The sequence below is a fragment of the Tamandua tetradactyla genome, chromosome 1, assembly GCF_023851605.1.
Source record: "Tamandua tetradactyla isolate mTamTet1 chromosome 1, mTamTet1.pri, whole genome shotgun sequence".
Lineage (NCBI taxonomy): Eukaryota > Metazoa > Chordata > Mammalia > Pilosa > Myrmecophagidae > Tamandua > Tamandua tetradactyla.
In genome coordinates, this window is record NC_135327.1 from 9,422,532 (window position 1) to 9,440,382 (window position 17,851).

Genomic DNA, 17,851 nt, shown 5'->3' on the forward strand with positions numbered 1-17,851 from the left:
AGGGAGCATTAAGTGTTATCTCCCTGAATGGATCACATTTTTCTATCTAGCTCTTGAACCAACAGGCATTCTCCCATTGAAGGATAGGAAATTGCAGGTTGTCTTATAAAATCTCTAGGAAATAGGCCTTTGGATAATCACATTTGTCATATTGGGAGCAGGCAACAGCAGGACAAGGACAAAGAGGAGGAGGGCTCAGAGCCATCATAGAAAATAGCACTGTGAAGGGCCACAGGCAAGGAGAGATGGAGGTCAAGTCCAGAGACACGAGCCCAGATGGGAGCAGCTCATGAGCATGACTAGTCAAGACAGTTCAGGGAAGGGCAGGCAGGTGCTGAAGGTCAAGGCAGGTGAGCAGGAACCCAGAGACCCTGAAATGGAGATGAGAAGGGATGTTAGAAGTGAATGCTATGGCAACATGGAGAAGGAATTTAAGCAGAGTGAGTGTGTAGGAAGCGTTGTCTCAGCCCCGGAGAGACCAAAGAGGAAATGCAAGGAGAGAAAACAAACCATGGTGTGGTAGAGGTTTGCCTGAGCAGGACAGAGCTGCTAAAATCCAGGCACACAGGCAACTGGGCAGGCTTGAATGGGCATTGGAGGAGTGGAGCTGGAGAAAGTGCCAGGATCCCAAAGAGGATCCCAGCTAAGAGGCAGGTGGAGAGACAGCCAAGAATGTAAATGAACAGGGATCCTGGGAAGATGCTAGGAAAGAGAGGCAAGGCACAGGAGGGAAGTCAAATTCCCGGGAGAAGCCAAAGAGAAGCATGGCGTAGATGGATGCCTGACTGCTGCAGCTCTCATCACCATTCTAGCTTGTTGGAAATTTTCTTCTGGTTCCTGGAATATTTTTCAGATACAACTATATCCTTCCTCTGAACTGTCAGAGCATACTTCTTTTCCTCTTGTAGCTAGTTTTTCAAGCCTCTATGTCTGTTCTTCAAAGAGAAGAAGCCCCTTTGATTCTATGAACCAATTGGATAAATTTCTTCCCAGTGGATGCTGATACGTGATGTCTCGGGGTGGGTCCCCTAGAAGCAGAATTGGAGACACAGTGATTTATTGAGTGCTTTTGGGAGGAAGGTGTGAAGGAAAGGTACTAAGAGATGTGGTTGCAGCCAGAGTCCAGCTTCAGCCTCATCCCATGGATGGTTCTGGAGCATCAATTGTAGAGGTGGACCCACCTTGACACAGGGGACCAGCATTTATACCTCATGCCAATCATTGGTCATGGATGGCTCGGCAAGGGAGGGAGGAAAGCTGTTCCCATTTGGCTGGGGGCAGTTCTCTGGTGAAGGGGGTACTGTGAGCCTTTAGCAGCCCACATGCACGGTGGTTTGTAGAGGGGATCTGTCAGGGACACCGATGGCATCCACTTTATCCAGGCACTTTCTCCACCTCCCCCTACAGTAGATTAGAAATGCAGTCTCCTGAAATCCAATGAGCCCACTGCAAAGGCCCCCTAAATTCCTGTCTTGAAATTTGCTCCTCAAGATTGTTCCTCAATCTACATTAAAAAAAAAATAGAGAGAAAAGCGGCCTGAGGAATTGACTTCTTTAGAGCACTGCATCATCAAAGCTCGGGCACTCTGCAGTGAGGTGCATCTTCCTAGGAAAGGTCAGTATATTGCTTATGAGCAAAGAGTTGCATAACTGAGTTTGATAAATATTTTGTTCAACTTAATGGTATTTGCCTGAAGATTAATTAAGTAAAAGTCACATTAACAAACATTTTTGAGTGCTTAGTCTGGGCTAGGCACTGGGTTATCTTGCTTATATGATAAAGTTCACTTAATCCTCTCACCTATAAAACAGCGTCTCATAGGGCGGCTCCTGAACTTGCTAGAAATGCAAAGTTTTCAGAAACTTCCAGGGTCCCTATCCATTTATGGATGCTGTTTATTGGGGTTGACAGTCTGAGGTTTTTTTCCTTCCCCTTTCCCTATTCTATTATTAATCACAGTGGAAATGTACTCATTATTTTACAAAACAGAAAATGAGAGCGTGTGGAACATGGAAGGTATAATTTCTGCCCAGAGGAATTTACAGGCTCGGTTAAGATCCGAGCAAAACAGGAAAAAGGAGAAAATATAAATATAAAGTCAAGTCTTTAAATAAAGAGGAAAACAGGGTTGGTGTGGAGAGAGCAATGCTTTTAGAATTATCTAGAGCCAAAGTTCTCAAAGTGTGGCCCCAAGACAGGCTGCATTGCTGGAAACTTGTTAGAAATTCACATGGATTTGGAAATAATATTGTTTGCAGATGAGGAGTATTACAGTAGCTGAGCTTATTTGTTTTGGTACATTGTTTTTTTTTTCTGCCTACATTTTTAAAATTATTTATTTTTTGATATATATTATATATTCACATACCATGTAATCATCCAAAGTGTACAATCAGTAGTTCACAATGTCATCATATAGCTGTGCACTAATCGTCACAATTGACTTTTTACTTTTTTGTGAAAGGCAAACATATATATAAAAAAGCAATGAACTTCAAAGCACAGCATAACAATTAGTTATAGAACAGATTTCAGAGTTTGGCATGGGTTATAATTCCACAATTTTAGGTTTTTACTTCTAGCTGCTCAAAGATCATGGAGACTAAAGAAATATCAATATAATGATTCAGCAATCATACTCATTTGTTAAACCCTACCTTTTCTCTATAACTCCACCATCACTTTTGATCTTTCTCCCACTCTTTAGGGTTGTCTGGGCTATGGCCATTCTAACTTTTTCATGTAGGAAGGGGCTGTTGATAATACGGGATAGAGGGGTGAAACTAGTTAATGTTCTGTAGAGGCTGACCCCTGTGCATTTCAGGACTTATCTGGTCCAGGGACCCATCTGGTGGTTGTAGACTTTTGGAAAGTTACCCTAGTGCATGGAATCTTTGTAGAATCTTACATAGTGCCCTAGGTGCTCTTTAGGATTGGCAGGAATGGTTTTCGTTTGGTTGGTAAGTTATGATACGTAGCCGTGTCTAACTGAAGCTTGCATAAGAATGACCTCCAGAGTATGGCGTTCAACTCTATATGAACTCTCTCAGCCACTGATACTTTATCTGTTACACTTCTTTTCTCCCTTTTGTTCAGGGTTGCATTGTTGATTGCATGGTGCCAGGGCCAGGCTCATCCTTGGGTGTCATCTTCCACGCCACCAGGGAGACTTTCACCCCTGGATGTCATGTCCCACATAGAGGGGAGGGCAATCATTTCACTTACAGAGATGGGCTTAGAAAGAGTGAGGCCACATCTGAGCAACAAAAGAGGTCCTCCAGAATAACTCTTAGGCATGCCTATAGGTAGGCTAAGCTTCTCCACTACATACATAAGCTTCACAAGAGCAAGCCTCAAGATAAGGCCTTGGCCTATTAATTTGGGTGTCCCTAATGTTTGACACAGTATCAGGGGTTTCCGCAGTAGTAAAGTTTAATAGTTCCATATTTCTTCTCCCATTCCTCAAGAGACTTTGCCAATACTTTTTGATTATCTGCTTAATATACTCTAGGATGTATCCAGGTGTTATATTAAGCTATAGGATTTTAAAGGCCCTCGTTCTTATTATGGGCTGCCTGTGTGTAAGGATTGTTTAAATGATCTATCCAGGCAAGTTGAGTTAGACTATGTGCTACAGAAAACTTAGATTCTGGACAAAACAAACCTTTCTTCCCTTGGTTTCAAAGAATAGATGAGGTTCCAAAATGTAGACAATGTCATCCTTACCCCTGTATTCTCAATTACCTTAATCCTGACGTAATCTGCTTCATTCTTATTTCTAAATACCAGGTTATACATATATAAAACAGCCTCTTGAAATCCAGAAATAACAATTACCACTGTGGATTAAATGTGACTGCTAGAAGAGCTTACAATCTAGGCCCCTGTTTTCTTATAAGTGTTTTCTAAACGAGACATTAAAATATTTGCTCTTTTGCTTCTGGTTTGTTTTGCCTCACCACAGATTCATTCTAATGTTGCATACCTCGCAGCTTTGTTCCTTTTTGTAGCAGCACGACATTAGATCATATGTTTACAGCATCGTTTGCCAATCTACTTCTCAGTCAGTACATCCTTCAGCCACCTTCATTCATTGGACATCATGTAAAATGTCCAAAGTCAACAGTCCATCAACACTCTCAATTTTAGATAATTTCATTGTTCCCAAGAGACAAATAACCAATAAACTCATCCTCATCGAATAGAAAATCCAAACCTCCCCTTAACTCTTGTCTCTCCCCCCATTATATACCCCAGGTGTTGCTGTGGTGCTGTTGATGTTTTCCTGTTAAACATAGTCCAGAGCATGCAATAGCAGTTTCCCCCCGCACTCTGAACTTATACGCCTTTTGTTCAAGATTCATGCCTTTGCAATAGTTCATGCAAGAACTTATTTATATTTGTAGTGTTAATCAGTGGGACACATGGGTCTATAAAACCCCTTACAATCATGTTCACCTTCAATACGGTAATATTACTTATACACTTACCAGTGAATTGCCTTCACTTCTATCTGTTCCCTTACATTTAAGTTCATTCTCATCAGCTAACCATTCACCCATCTCTAGCTCCCATGTATCTCTAGGTCTCCTATATTCTGTAGTATAAGCCTCTGATTTTTCCATTACCATGGTCATAAAAGTGGAATGGTATAATATCTATCCTTTTGTGTCTGGCTTATTTCATTCATCATTATGTCTTCAAGGCTCATCCATCTTGGCATGTGCTTCACGATGTCATTTTGTCTTACTGGTGCATAATATTCTACCATATACATATACCACATTTTGTTAATATACTCATCTGTTGATGGGTACCTGGATTGTTTCCATCTTTTATCAATTGTGAATAATGCTGCTGAGAGCATCAGTGTGCAATGTCTGTTTGTGTCACTGCTTTCAGCTCTTCTGGGTATATATCGAGTAGTGGTATTGCTGGGTCATAGGGCAACTCAATATTTAGTTTCCTAAGAAACCACCAAACTGTCTTCCATAGCATCTGTACTATTATACATTCCCACTAGCAGTGTCTAAGTGTCCTAATTTTTTCACATCCTCTCCAGCATTTGTAGTTTCCTGTTTGTTTAATAGCAGTCATTCTTATGGGTATGAGGTGTGGTCTCTCATTGTAGTCTTGATCTGCACTTCCCTTATAGCCAGTGAAAATGAGCATCTCTTCATATGCTTTTTAGCCATCTGTATTTGTATGAATAAACATCTATTCATATCTCTAGCCCATTTTATAGTTGGGTTGTTACTTCTTTCATTGTTGAGTTGTATGATTTCTTTATGTATACAAGATATCAAACATTTATCCAATGTGTGATTTCCAAATATTTTCTCCCACTGAGTTGGCTGCTTCTTTACCTTTTTAACAAAGTCTTTTGAGGCACAAAAACATTTGATTTTGAGGAGTTCCCATTTACCTAGTTTTTTTCTTTTGTTGCTTGTGCGTTGGGTATAATGTTTAGGAAGCTACCTCCTATTACTAGGTCTTGACGATGTCTCCCTACATTTTCTTCTAGCTTTATGGCACTGGTTCTTGTATTTAGGTGTTTGATCTACTTTAAGTTAATTTGTGTATAGGGTGTAAGGTACGGATCCGCTTTCATTCTTTTGGCTATTGATATCTAGTTCTCCCATGCCATTTATTGAGAAGACTACTTTGTCTCAGTTCAGTGGATTTGGGTGCCTTGTTGAAGATCAGTTAACCATAGATTTGCTGGTCTGTTTCTGCACTCTCAATTCTATTCCATTGGTCAATACTTCTGTCTTTGTGCCAGTACCATGCTGTCTTTTCTGTGGCTTTATAATTTTTAAATCAAGAAGCATTAATCTTCCTACTTCATCTTCTTTTTTTAGGATGCTTTTAGCTATTTGGGGTCTCTTTCCCTTCTAGATGAATTTGGTAACTAGGTTTTCCAAGTTTTCAAGTAAGTTGTTGGAATTTTACTTGGTACTATGTTGAATCTGTAGATCAATTCAGGTAGAATTGACATCTTAATTACATTTAACCTTCCTATACATGAACAGGGAACGTCTTTTCACCTATTTAGATTTTCTGTGACTTCTTTTAGCAATGTTATGTAGTTTTCTGTGTACAAGACCTTTATTTCCCTAGATAACTTCATTCCTAGAAACTTGATTCTTTTAGTTGCTATTTTGAATGGAATTTTTCCTTAATTGACTCCTTAGTTAGATTATTGCTTCATATAGAAACATCACTAATTCTTGCACATTAATTTTATATACCACCACTTCACCAAATTCGTTTATTAGCTCAAGTAACTTTGTTGTAGATTTCTCAGGATTTTCCAAGTGTCGTTATCATGTCATCTGCAAATAATGAAAGTTTTGCTTCTTCCTTTCCAATTTGGATGCCCTTTATTTCTTTTTCCTGCCTGATTGCTCTAGCTAGAATGTCTAGTACAATGTTGAATAATAGTGGTGACAGAGGGCATCCTTGTCTCATTTCTGATTTAGGGGGAAAGATTTTATTTTCTCACCATTGAGTATGATGCTGGCTATGGGTTTGCCATGTATGCCCTTTACCATATCAAGGAAGTTACCTTTGATTCCTACCTTTTGAAGTGTTTTTATCAGAAAAGGGAGTTGAATTCTGTCAAATGCTTTTTCAACATCAATCAAGATGATCATGCAATTTTCCCCTTTCGATTTGTTAGTGTGGTGTATTAGTATTAATTGATTTTCTTGTGTTGAACCATCCTTGTATTCCTGGTTTATAGGTTCCTATAAACCTAACTTGGTCATGGTATATCATTCATTTAATGTCTTATTGGATTCGATTTGCTAGTATTTTTTTGAGCATTTTTGCATCTGTGTTTATTAGGGAGATTGGTCTGTAGTTTTCTTTTCTTATAGCATCTTAGTATTAAAGTGATGTTAGCATCATAAAACTAATTAGGCAGTATTCCTTTTTCCTCAATTTTTTAGAAAAGTTTGAGCAGGATTGGTATAGTTCTTTTTGAAATGTTTGATACAATTTCCCTGTGAAGCCATCTGTTCCTGTGCTTTTCTTTGTAGGAAGATTTTTGAGGACTGATTGAATCACTTTACTTTTGATTGGTTTATTGAGATCATCTATTTTTTTCTTGAGTCAGTGTAGCTTGTTCATGTGTTTCCAGGAATTTGTCCTTTTCATCTAAGTCATCTAGTTTGTTGGCATATAGTTGTTCATAGTGACCTCATATGATTTTTTTTTTTATTTCTTCAGGGTCTGTGGTAACTTTCATTTATGATTTTGTTTATTTACATCTTCTCTCTTTTTTTCTTTGTCAGCCTTGCTAGTGGTCCTTCGATTTTACTAATTTTCTCAAAGAAGCAACTTTTGGTTTTATTGATGCTTTCTGTTGTTCTTTTGTTTTCCTTTTCATTTAACTCTGTTCTAATCTTTGTTATTTCTCTTCTTCTGTTTTCTTTCGGGTTAGTTAGCTGTTCTTTCTCAAATTCCCCCAGGGACCTGTTCACCCTCAGTTTTTGCTCTTCCTTCTTTTATAATTTAAGCATTTAGGGCAATAAATTTCCCTCTCAGTGGGGGTAGGGTAGGGAGCACAGGATCCAGTAGTGGCATGGGGGATACAGTGGTGGGGGCAGGGGGAGGCGGATGAGAGTACTGTGCGAATGCATGGGGGTTGGTGTGCAGGCAGGGTGTGCGTGGGTGCATGAACCATGGGGGTTGTGGGTATCAGAGTGTGGGATAATGGGCACAGAGGTTGGGGCTCAGAGATGGCAGAGCATGGGTGTGTCCTTGTGTGGGGGAGGTATCCGGGGGGGGCGGATGCCAATGCGCAAGTGTGTAGGGGTAGGGAACAGGTCACGGAAGTTGTGGGATGTGGGTCAGAGGTAGGTGATGTGGGGTGGGTGGGACCCTGGCATGGGTGCACAGATCGCAGGGGTTTTGGGGCAGGGGTACACCCGTGTACAGGGCAGGGGCTGTGTAGCACACGTGCACATGAGCACCTGCCAGGTATGGGTGCAGGGTGCTTGTGCTGGGGGGTTGAGCAAGATGTGTACGGGGCAGGGGGTTGGGGTACAGGGGTCAAGAGGTCAGTGCATGGATGTGTGGGTGCCCAGCGGGAAGGATGTGTCTGTGAGTATGTGTGGGTCTGGGGGGCACCACCCTGGTGCAAGTGTGCACAGAGCTCAGGGGCAGTGGGGTGGGGTTGTGCCTTGTGTGGGCTGGAGGTGGGTGTGACTCTGAAGCATGCAGGTCAGCGCCTGCCCAGAGCTGGGCTATGGTGGTGGTACACACATGCATGGATCTGGGGATGCCATAAGCTGATGTCCTTGTGTGCAGAGCTCCGGGCAGTGGGGCAGTGTTGCTCCTGTGTGGGCTGGGGGTGGGTGTAGCCCAGGCATAAAGCTGAGTGCTACAACCCACATGCACAGGCGACCTCCTGCTGGGTGGGGGTCAAGGGGCTGACCTTGGGTGGGTGGTTCTCAGGAGGGATGGGGCGAGATGTGAGTTTGTGCAGGAGAGGTGGGTCAGGCTGGGGAAGGAGAATGCCTGTGCGGGTGTGTGCGGGGCTGGGACGTGCAGGAGTGGGGCTCGGGGTGGGGTGCTTGGAGCATGGTGTGTGGGGGTGGACAAATGACATGGTTCAGGCGCATGGAGTGTGGGGGAAGTCGCAGGTCGTCGGTCCAGGGCGGCGAGCATGAAGGGTAGTGTGTTCAAGGAACTTGGCTTAACTTACTTTCTTGTCCCCATCTCCCTGTTGGTGCACTCCTGAGGGCTCCGGGCTTCCATCTGGAAAGAGGTACATTAGGCTCTTTACTCTGGCTGGGTGGTCTCCAGTTCTCTGCATCTCAGTTCTTCAGCTTCTGCAACCAGGTCCTTCCTATGTGGTATAGAAGACCCTCCCAGGCCACTTACACCCTGGAACTGCCATCCCAATCACCTTCCCACCAGTTCTCCAGCCGGTCCTTGAAGCAGGGGTCAACTCAACCTATCCTATGCCACCATCTTCCTGGAGCTCCTCTGCCTGCATTTGAATATACTTCTTTATCCTTGAAATTCAGAATTTTTGCCAACATGTATTCTCAATTATTTTGCTTTTCGTAAATTTTATCAAGTAGGTGGTGGGTCATTTCATTCTGCAGATTCGGATCTTAGTGAGTTTATCAATATGTCTTAATATATCTTAGACTATGATTTGTATTCCATTTGTTTGACTTCTTCGGAGGCACAGATGATCAATTTGTCTCTCTCCTATTCCTTTTTTCTTTGCTTTCTCTGCTATCTTGGCCACTTTTTGAAAGCCTGTTCTCTGTTTTCTGCAGTGTCAATTCTTCTCCTTATGTCTAACATCATTTTAAATTCTGAAACTGGCATTGCTTGTTTCCTACATTTCACCCTTGTCACCTCAAGGGTCACTTCTTGCCTTATCCACTCACCTGTTTGCTGATGTTTTGTAGAACGCATGGACCCACATCCTCCATCTCTCCTTTGTGATCCCCCTAATTTCTTGGCTTCTCAAAGTATTGAACATTTGAGGAAAAGCCTGGAGCCTCATTGGCTGTCTGTGATGTTGAACCACTTGCATTTTTGCTTATTTCTCCTCACATGCTATATGACAACCACCAGGTTCCATCCCTTCTTTTGCTGATGCTTTTGGGTTTTTTTGTATGCTGTATGGCGGGGGTCACATTTCATTCTTTTTCCCTGTGGGTATCCCCTTATTGAAGCAACACTTGCTGAATTTTTGTTTGGTTGGGTTTTTGTTTTTTTGTTTGCTTGTTTGGGAAATGCATGGGCCGGGAATTGAACCCAGGTCTCCCGCATGGCAGGTGAGAATTCTGCCACTGGACTACCTTGCACCCCTGCTGTTTTTTTTGTTTGTTTGTTTGTTTGTTTGTTTTTGTCGTTGGCTAAGAGATCAGTAGCAAATAGGTTAATCATTCTAGTCACACCCCTACGCATGTGCTTCCCACATTTCCATGTTTGAGAATGAAGGTACTGGAAGAGGTGAGCGATTGGGGAATAGTTACCCCACATCTAAAAAACACATGTGGTGTTTTATAGGGATGGGATCTGAAGTTGGATGACTTGCATTTAAATCCTAGCTCTGCCACTTCCAAACTACAACATTCGGCAGACCATTGCAGTTCTCTGAGCTTCAGCTTCCTCATACATACAATGCAGAAAACAAATGTGCCCGGTATATGAGATTTCAGGAGGAATAAATGAGAGACATATAAAATACTTAGCCCATTAAAGTGCTTGGTCACTGTAGCTTAAAAAAGAAGAAAGTATAAAATTGCTTAAGACGCTATAAATAATCAGGTTAAAATGAGTCCATCTAAAGCCTCATCACTCACCCATGCATATGGACAACAGTGACCCTGGCGTGCCTTGCTCAACAGTAGAGAAAATGGATTGCTTTGGGTGACCCCATCTCTTCTGAAGCCCACACGTACTTTTCAGCCCTCTCTCCTGCAAATCAGAACACATTCCTGGTGTTTGCTGGAATTTCCTCTGCTGCCTCCTTGCATTTCTCTTTTGGAAAAGGAAATTGGGTTTGGTGTCTGTAGATTCTAATAGTGTGATTCAAGTTGTGCTATTTCTTGCAAAAACGTATCAAGGTCTGAGGCAATTGGTTGGCAGTTGCAGCCCTAATGATTTGTAGTTTCGGTTAGTTTCTGGAATTGGAGGGGTTTAAGTCAGCTCTCAGAGTGCCACTGTCAGAGTGGCTTTTGTAAGAGATTCCATTCATCTCACTGTTTTCAAGCATAGAATTAATACATGGTCAAGGTAGAAAGTTTGAAGAATGTCAAAAACTAAATAGAAGGGAAAATCACCTGCAGTCTCCCTGTCTAGTCTGGAGGAAGTCCTTGTTGCAAGCCACTGCTAGGTGGAGGCCTGTGTTCTCCCTACTCCTTGCCCCTTTGCCCATGCCCTGGTCTTGGCCCCACCCCACTGACTCCTGCTCAGCCGATCATGGTGGTTCTGTAATCAGCGCCCCCGGTGGTGGTGCCAGCTGAGCCCCAATCCAGGTTCTATAGTCTCCACTCGAGAAGAATTTAGAGACGAGAGGGCCAGTAGGAATAAGTAGTAATGTTTATTAAAAGAGAAATTTATTAATAAGGGAGCATACACCTAAGAGGGGCTAATGGGGATGTGCTCGGGGGCCATACACTGAGTGGAGTGGGCCAGCTTGTTTTATAGGAAAGTTTTGTTGGTGGCAGGTTTCCATAGTAAATTTTGAATGCTAGGTGTAGATGGCTAGCAGAATCCGTGGCTTGCTGTCACATACTAAAATTTGCTTTTGGGCAAATGGTTAATAATATTTATGACCTTATGCTTCCTATTATTAACTAATAGTTTGTTTGGGGCCCTGAGTTTTACAAGTTTTTATGGTTTGGGAAGGTTGCAGTGGTTTGGGGAGGTTTTGGAGCGTTAGGGAAATTTTGCCGCAGGAAGTCTACAGCTGAAGTTTGCAGATCTGTATTAGTTCCTTTGGAGCTAGAGAAGAAACAACGGACTTGGACAGAGTCTGTTAACTCTTTCCGAGCTGAATAGGAAGCCAAGGATCTACAGTTGTCCTATTCTATCCTGCTTCAGTTCCACTCACCTCCGTTGTCCCGTCCTGACATATCCCTGAAGGGGGCACGGAAGATAGCATGGATGAAAGTAGGTCGGCTTACTTGGTGAAACTGTTTACTTTGTGCAGGAGGCAATGAAGATGGCATCTCGGGAGAGTTGGGGCAGGAGAAAACTCATAAATCACAAGTTTTCCCTAAATCTGACCAGACAATTAAACGCTCAATCTCCTCTCTGGGGGAAATTTTTTAAATTAAGGCAGGCAGTGAGAATAAGGTCTTAGTGAAGAGTGCTTGGCTTGGAGGTGGAAAACCTGAAGGGACTTAGCGCTCTGCATATTTATTTAGCCTTTCTGACATTTGAAATCTTCTTTTATGAAGATCTGCAATATTACACTGTAAGGATTAAAAAGTTGATTTTTGCAAAAAAAAAGTTCAGAGTCTGGTACATAATGGCTATTTAATAAATATCCACTCAGATTGCACCCACATGCATGCGCCTTGCCAGTTATCCTAATGTACTACTGTGACAGGGACTTTTTATTTATTTATTTATTTATTTATTTATTAATTAATGGAAAAAAGAAAAAAAAGAAATTAACCCAACATTTAGAAATCATACCATTCTACGTATGCAATCAGTAATTCTTAACATCATCACATAGATGCATGATCATCGTTTCTTAGTACATTTGCATTGGTTTAGAAGAACTAGCAACACAACAGAAAAAGATATAGAATGTTAATATAGAGAAAAAAATAAAAGTAATAATAATAGTAAAAACAAACAAAAAAAAAACAAAAAACAACCAGACAAAAACAAACAAAAAACAAAAAAGCAACAACAACAACAAAAAAAACTATAGCTCAGATGCAACTTCATTCAGTGTTTTAACATGATTACTTTGCAATTAGGTATTATTGTGTTGTCCATTTTAGAGTTTTTGTATCTAGGCCTGCTGCACAGTCTGTATCCCTTCAGCTCCAATTACCCATTATCTTACCCTGTTTCTAACTCCTGCTGGACTCTGTTACCAATGACATATTCCAAGTTTATTCTCGAATGTGTGACAGGGACTTTTGAAACTCAATATCACACCTAAAACTCAGGATGCTAAAGACAAAAAACCTGCTTCCATCAGTGCCTCCCAAGTTGTGAGACTTCAGGACAAGGTTCTGGAGATGAATGCAGCAACATCAGTTACCTTGGGGAACTCATAGGCTCAAGTGGCAATCACCTGAAGGCAAAAATGCATGGAAAGTTTGCACCTGATGGTGTGACAGGGAACTTTCCAGAGGTAGTGGGGAGATGAACTTGGGCTTTTAAGGGTGGAGTGTCCCTGGAAGACAGAACATTCCAGGCAAGGGAAAAAAGCATACCTTGAGGTGCTGAGAACCCACATCCTACCCGTGGGCACAGATGGATCCCGGTAGGTGGGGCTCAGAAGCCTGTGGGTTCCAGGGAATTAGCTGTGGGGAGTGAGGCTGCAGCTTGGGAACCAGACGGCTCATCGTCAGTTCACCTGGACTGGGCTTTTGCTAGTTTGGGGAAAGGTTGCAGGTTCTACTCAATGACTGGGGGAAAATAGAAGGGAGGGATTTTAAGGGGTTGTATGTCATCCCTAAATGCAGGCTCAGCAAAAAGCCAAGGTGTTTTCAAAGGGGGCTTTTATCTCTCTCTTACTACTGTGAATCCATCCTCTTGAATCAACTCAATAGCAAAGTTTATCCTAGAATCAAATCACCAGTAAAGATCTCTATCAGTGGAAACTCCTGGGTCTGAGGGCGTGGGGAAGGGTAGAGCCTCTGTGTTTGGGGTGCGGGTGGGGGGTGTCATCCTGGGGTATATAATGATGGGATAATTTCTCCTCTCCTTCCTTCCTCTGTCCTGCAGCAATGGAATGGCCGGGACACGGCCCTCATGGTCACTCGTGTGGTCAACCACAGGCGCTTCTCGGCCACGGTCAGTGTGGCCGACACTGCCCAGCGCAGCGTCAGCAAGTACCGCTGTGTCATCCGCTCTGATGGTGGCTCTGGCGTGTCCAATTATGCTGAGCTGATCGTGAAAGGTGAGCAGCCCGCGGGGACCCAGGCCTCGCCTCTGAGTGCCTGGCGCTGCTGGGGCTCCCCTGCCCCTTCCCGACAAGGCAGGCTCTGGTGGGCCCTTTCTACCTGCTGTCCCTCCCCTGATGCAGTAGAATGAGATGCTTTCTAGTGACCTTCCCCCCGCCCCCCATAAAAGAGGGAGAAGTGTTGTAAAATCATGCATTTATCTTATCAAGGTTGAGTCTCACATCCCTATGTGAAGAATGTAGGGGACCTAACAGAAGGTATCTCCAAATTTGGGTTTATTTTGTATTTCAAGTCCTAATGGGCGCACGGTCTCATTCTTCTGTGGCTTTCTATTTCAGTGCACAGAGAGTACCATTGGCTTTGAGAGTTTTCCACTGAAAACTCCATGTAATTATTTTGGAAGGACTTTGGAAATAATCTCCCATCCCACTGGCCCTTGTTCAGTTCTTTTCAGTTTTCCTGTTCTCCTTCACCTTGAGGTATCGTTTACATACTTTCCAGTAAATAGGCCCATTATTTTCTTTTCTGCTTCTTTCAAGAAGCTTTATATCCCATTTATTTTTTGAAACTGTATAAAATCCTTGTTACGATGCTCAATGGTTGTATACTATTTCATCGTGTGAAATTATCCTATTTTTAAAACATCTCCCTTTTTGCCATCATTTAGATAATTCCAGGTGCTTTAGTTTTTGTTTTTTTTTTTTCTTTCCTGGTGTTTACAACAATTATCACCTCAGTGGAGCTCTTCAGACGAGAACATTTTTATTCTATCGAACCAGATTATTTCCTTAGGATAAATTCCCTGGGGATTGAGTTGCTAGGCCAAACTGAGCATCTTACAGCTTTTTCTTTGTGTTGCAATATTGCTTTTGCAAAAAACCAGTTTGATAATTTATACTGGCAACAGCAGCATATGGATGTATTAGTTTCTCCAGTGTTAGGTTCATCAATTAAATTTTTAATATAGCATAATTTAGTGAATGAAATACTGAAGCTGCTCACATGATGCCAGCTGTAGAATGTTACCCTGTGTGTCTGAAGGTAAAAACACTGACCGCCCCCCACCCCCCACCCCCCGCCCCCCGCCCCAGAAGCCTCCTGAATTTTCTGTCCTTAGCCAAAGTCTGGGTTGGTTCTTGGATCACTAGTAGCCTGGCCAGGACCTGAGATCGCATTTGGGGATTCCCTCTTCTGGGTTGCCCTGACTCTTGATTGGCTTTCACACGGCCAATGGTTGGTCATCACTCAGATCTCAGCTTAAATGTCATTGTGGAATCTTCTCTAATAGCTCTTATCCCTCCACCCACCTGTCCCCCATTCTGGCTGCCACCTTGTCACATCACCGTGTCTCCTTTTGTACATAGCCCTTTTCATAATTCATAAGTTGTCTCCTTTCTTTGGTACTTCTCAGTCTCTGTCTATAGGATACAGGCTCCATGAAAGGAGGGGCGTTATTTCTGTTCATGCTAAGTCCTCAGTTCTAAGTGTAGTCCTGGCATAAGTGCTAAGAATGCTGAATCATATGAAATCACCGCTCTGTTTTTGACACACAGTCATTTCACACTTAAAGTATTGTTGAATGATGGATGAATGAATGAATTATGGGCCTCAGAGGGCATTCATTTGATCAGCATTATTCCATGAACACATAGCTGAGAATCAACAAAATTAGCCCATCAAGATCTAAATGCGTAGGGAAAAAAAAATTACTTTGAAGTCATTTACACCGAGTACCATTAATATATGAAAGAAACCATCATTTTGATCACATTAGGTTCATATCTTTTTGGTGCCTTAAGATTGATTTGTGTGAGTTTCCTTTATTTGCCAGGGCTTTCAGCTACACAGTGAATATGTGAGCTCCTGTGCTGGCTCATCTGGAACCCCCAAGCATCTCCTGTGGCGCCTCCCGCGTTGGAAGGGGAGCCCCATGAGAGGGTGGACTGGTCCCTTGTGTTGTGTCTGGCACACGGCTCGTGATAAGAACAGAGCTGATGACCGGGGGCTTGGCCCGCGCATTGTGAGCTGGGCGCGCACAGACATGAGGCCAGGAGCTGTGTGGTCTCCTCTCGCTTTATGTCGCCATTCGGATGGGGAAGCAAGTGGCGTGGCGAGCCAGGCTCGGGCTATTGGGACAGAGAATGCAGCTCTGGTGCCTTTGTTGTCAGAGGTGGCCTGAGCTCACTGGAGCTGGGGCTGACCCTTTGCTGGCTATACCTCTGGGGCCCGAGCTAAGCCTGGAGGAAGCCGTGTTGTCCCCAACCTCCCTCCCTCGTTAGACCCGTAGGACTCAGGAGCTGCCATGCCCTGAAGCCCCTCCCCAGCCACTCTGGTTTCGGGCTGTGTGAGGTTGGACCAGGGCTCTCTGACGAGTCAGACGTGGAGGGTTGAAACTCCCTATAAACTGCTCCTCTTTTATTATGACTTGCTGAAATTGCTCTGTACTTTTAGCATGGTATCCGTGTTTTGTTTTGGTTTTTTTTTCAGTCCTTACTTTTCTCCCTTTACATTTTTTTCCTTTTGCCACTCCGCTGGTGGTAAGCTGGAAGCTGCACGCCTTGAACGTAGCAGTCCCTTCAAATATGTTATCTTGTTTAACCCTAATTACAGCTCTGCAGGTTGGTTGTGTTTTACTCATTTTGTGGCCGGGAGGATGGGCACAGCCAGGCTGTGAACCATGGGACAAAGCTGGGGACAGAGCTGGGGGCCTGGCTTGGGCTATCTGGACTGTGCCTGGAGGGCCCGACAACTGGGCCCAGGGATCAGGGGAGGCTCAGGACAGGGTCCTGGAGCTTTAAGGCCCCTGTGTGGAAAGTACTAAGTTCCAGGGGCCTGGAAAAATGAACTTTACCCTTTTCTCCAGTGTTCAGTTATTACAGAAGCCACAGGCAACACAGGTGCCTTTGGAGGTTAGCAATCTAGTCTCCCAGCTGTGGGGGCCAGAACTCCCACACTGAGGCCTGGAGAGTCCTTCCTGGCCTCTTCACCAGCTCTTGGGGGCTCCATGCATTCCTGGGCCTGGGGCTTCCTGACTCCAGTCTCTGCTCCACCAACATTTGGCCTCCCCTCTCTGTGCCTCCTCTTCTCGTAAGGACACTTGCCATCGGATTTAAGATGACCTGGAATATCCAGGATGGGCTCATCTCAAGATGCTTAACTACATCTGCAAAGACCTTTTTTCCCAATAGGGTCAATTCACAGGGTCCAGGTATTAGTACATGGACCTATCTTTTTGGGGGGCCTCCATCCAACCCCCTACACCTATACACACATACACACGTGCGCATATACACACTTACACACTTGTTCTCATACGCACACACTCATTCTTAAAGTGCTAGTGGAATCTAAGCAAGACAAGAAGATGGAAGGTGAGGACACAGAAGCAGCCCGAGGACACTTGCTTCCCTGGACGAAGTGGCCAGGACCCGATTCAAAGGTGGCAGACCAGAGCATTTGCAGGAAACTCTTATGAAAACTGACTTGCTTCCTAAGAGCCCTTTGCCTTTGCTGAACCAGGATGTTTAAGTCCTTTATGCTGAAGTATTTGCACTTGATTTTTTAAAAAATACCAAAGGTAAAATATTAATCTTCCTTCTTTCAGAGAAGGGAGAAAATTTAAGGGGGAAGGAATGGCTTCTCAAGGGCTAAGTGCTCTCCTAGGTGATGGCAGGGCCCCATGCACTTCCTGTTCCTGTGTGCTGACGGCTGGGCACTTGTCAGGGTGGTAAAGGCTCGGAAGCGCCTGGTTGACAATGGGTCATCACAGAAAGAAAGCCACCTGTGTGGCGTGCCCGTCCCCACAGGGTTCCTGCAATTGGTTCCAGTTCAGTGGCAGAAGAATTGGAATTCAGAGCTAAAACCCCAGCGTTTGAATTCTGCCCCCATTATGGCCCCGCAGTATGAAGTTGCACCTGACATACCGCTCCTTTGGCCTAAGGTGGCCCATTGGGAAAGGAGGTTGGTGGGATTGGCTACCTCCTAGTGCTGTCCTGAGAAAGATGAGGGATTATAGGGGGTTCTTAGAACAGTGCTTGGGACACAGACCCCTGTAAGGAGGTTGAAGGTTGCTAGGGGCTCAGTGAGGAAGAATAGGGCACCTGCCCCAGGTGCTGATTTGATTACTGTCCATGTGGCCTGGAGAAACCATTTAATTCTTCTGCAAAATGGGGGCAATAGTCTTCCCACACAGCAATGCCTTAAACATAAGGACAGAGTG

The 17,851-nt window shown here is 43.7% G+C and overlaps 1 protein-coding gene across 10 annotated transcripts in view; it reads left to right on the forward strand.

Moving 5' to 3' along the window:
- PTPRT (protein tyrosine phosphatase receptor type T) overlaps nt 1-17,851 on the forward strand; it is a 1,205,819-nt gene that overhangs the window by 550,809 nt on the left and 637,159 nt on the right. For all 10 annotated transcript variants that reach the window (XM_077168216.1, XM_077168229.1, XM_077168210.1 and 7 more), the window contains one exon: nt 13,454-13,628. In XM_077168216.1, the coding sequence (XP_077024331.1) occupies nt 13,454-13,628 (175 nt within the window). The remainder of the gene's footprint in view (nt 1-13,453; nt 13,629-17,851) is intronic.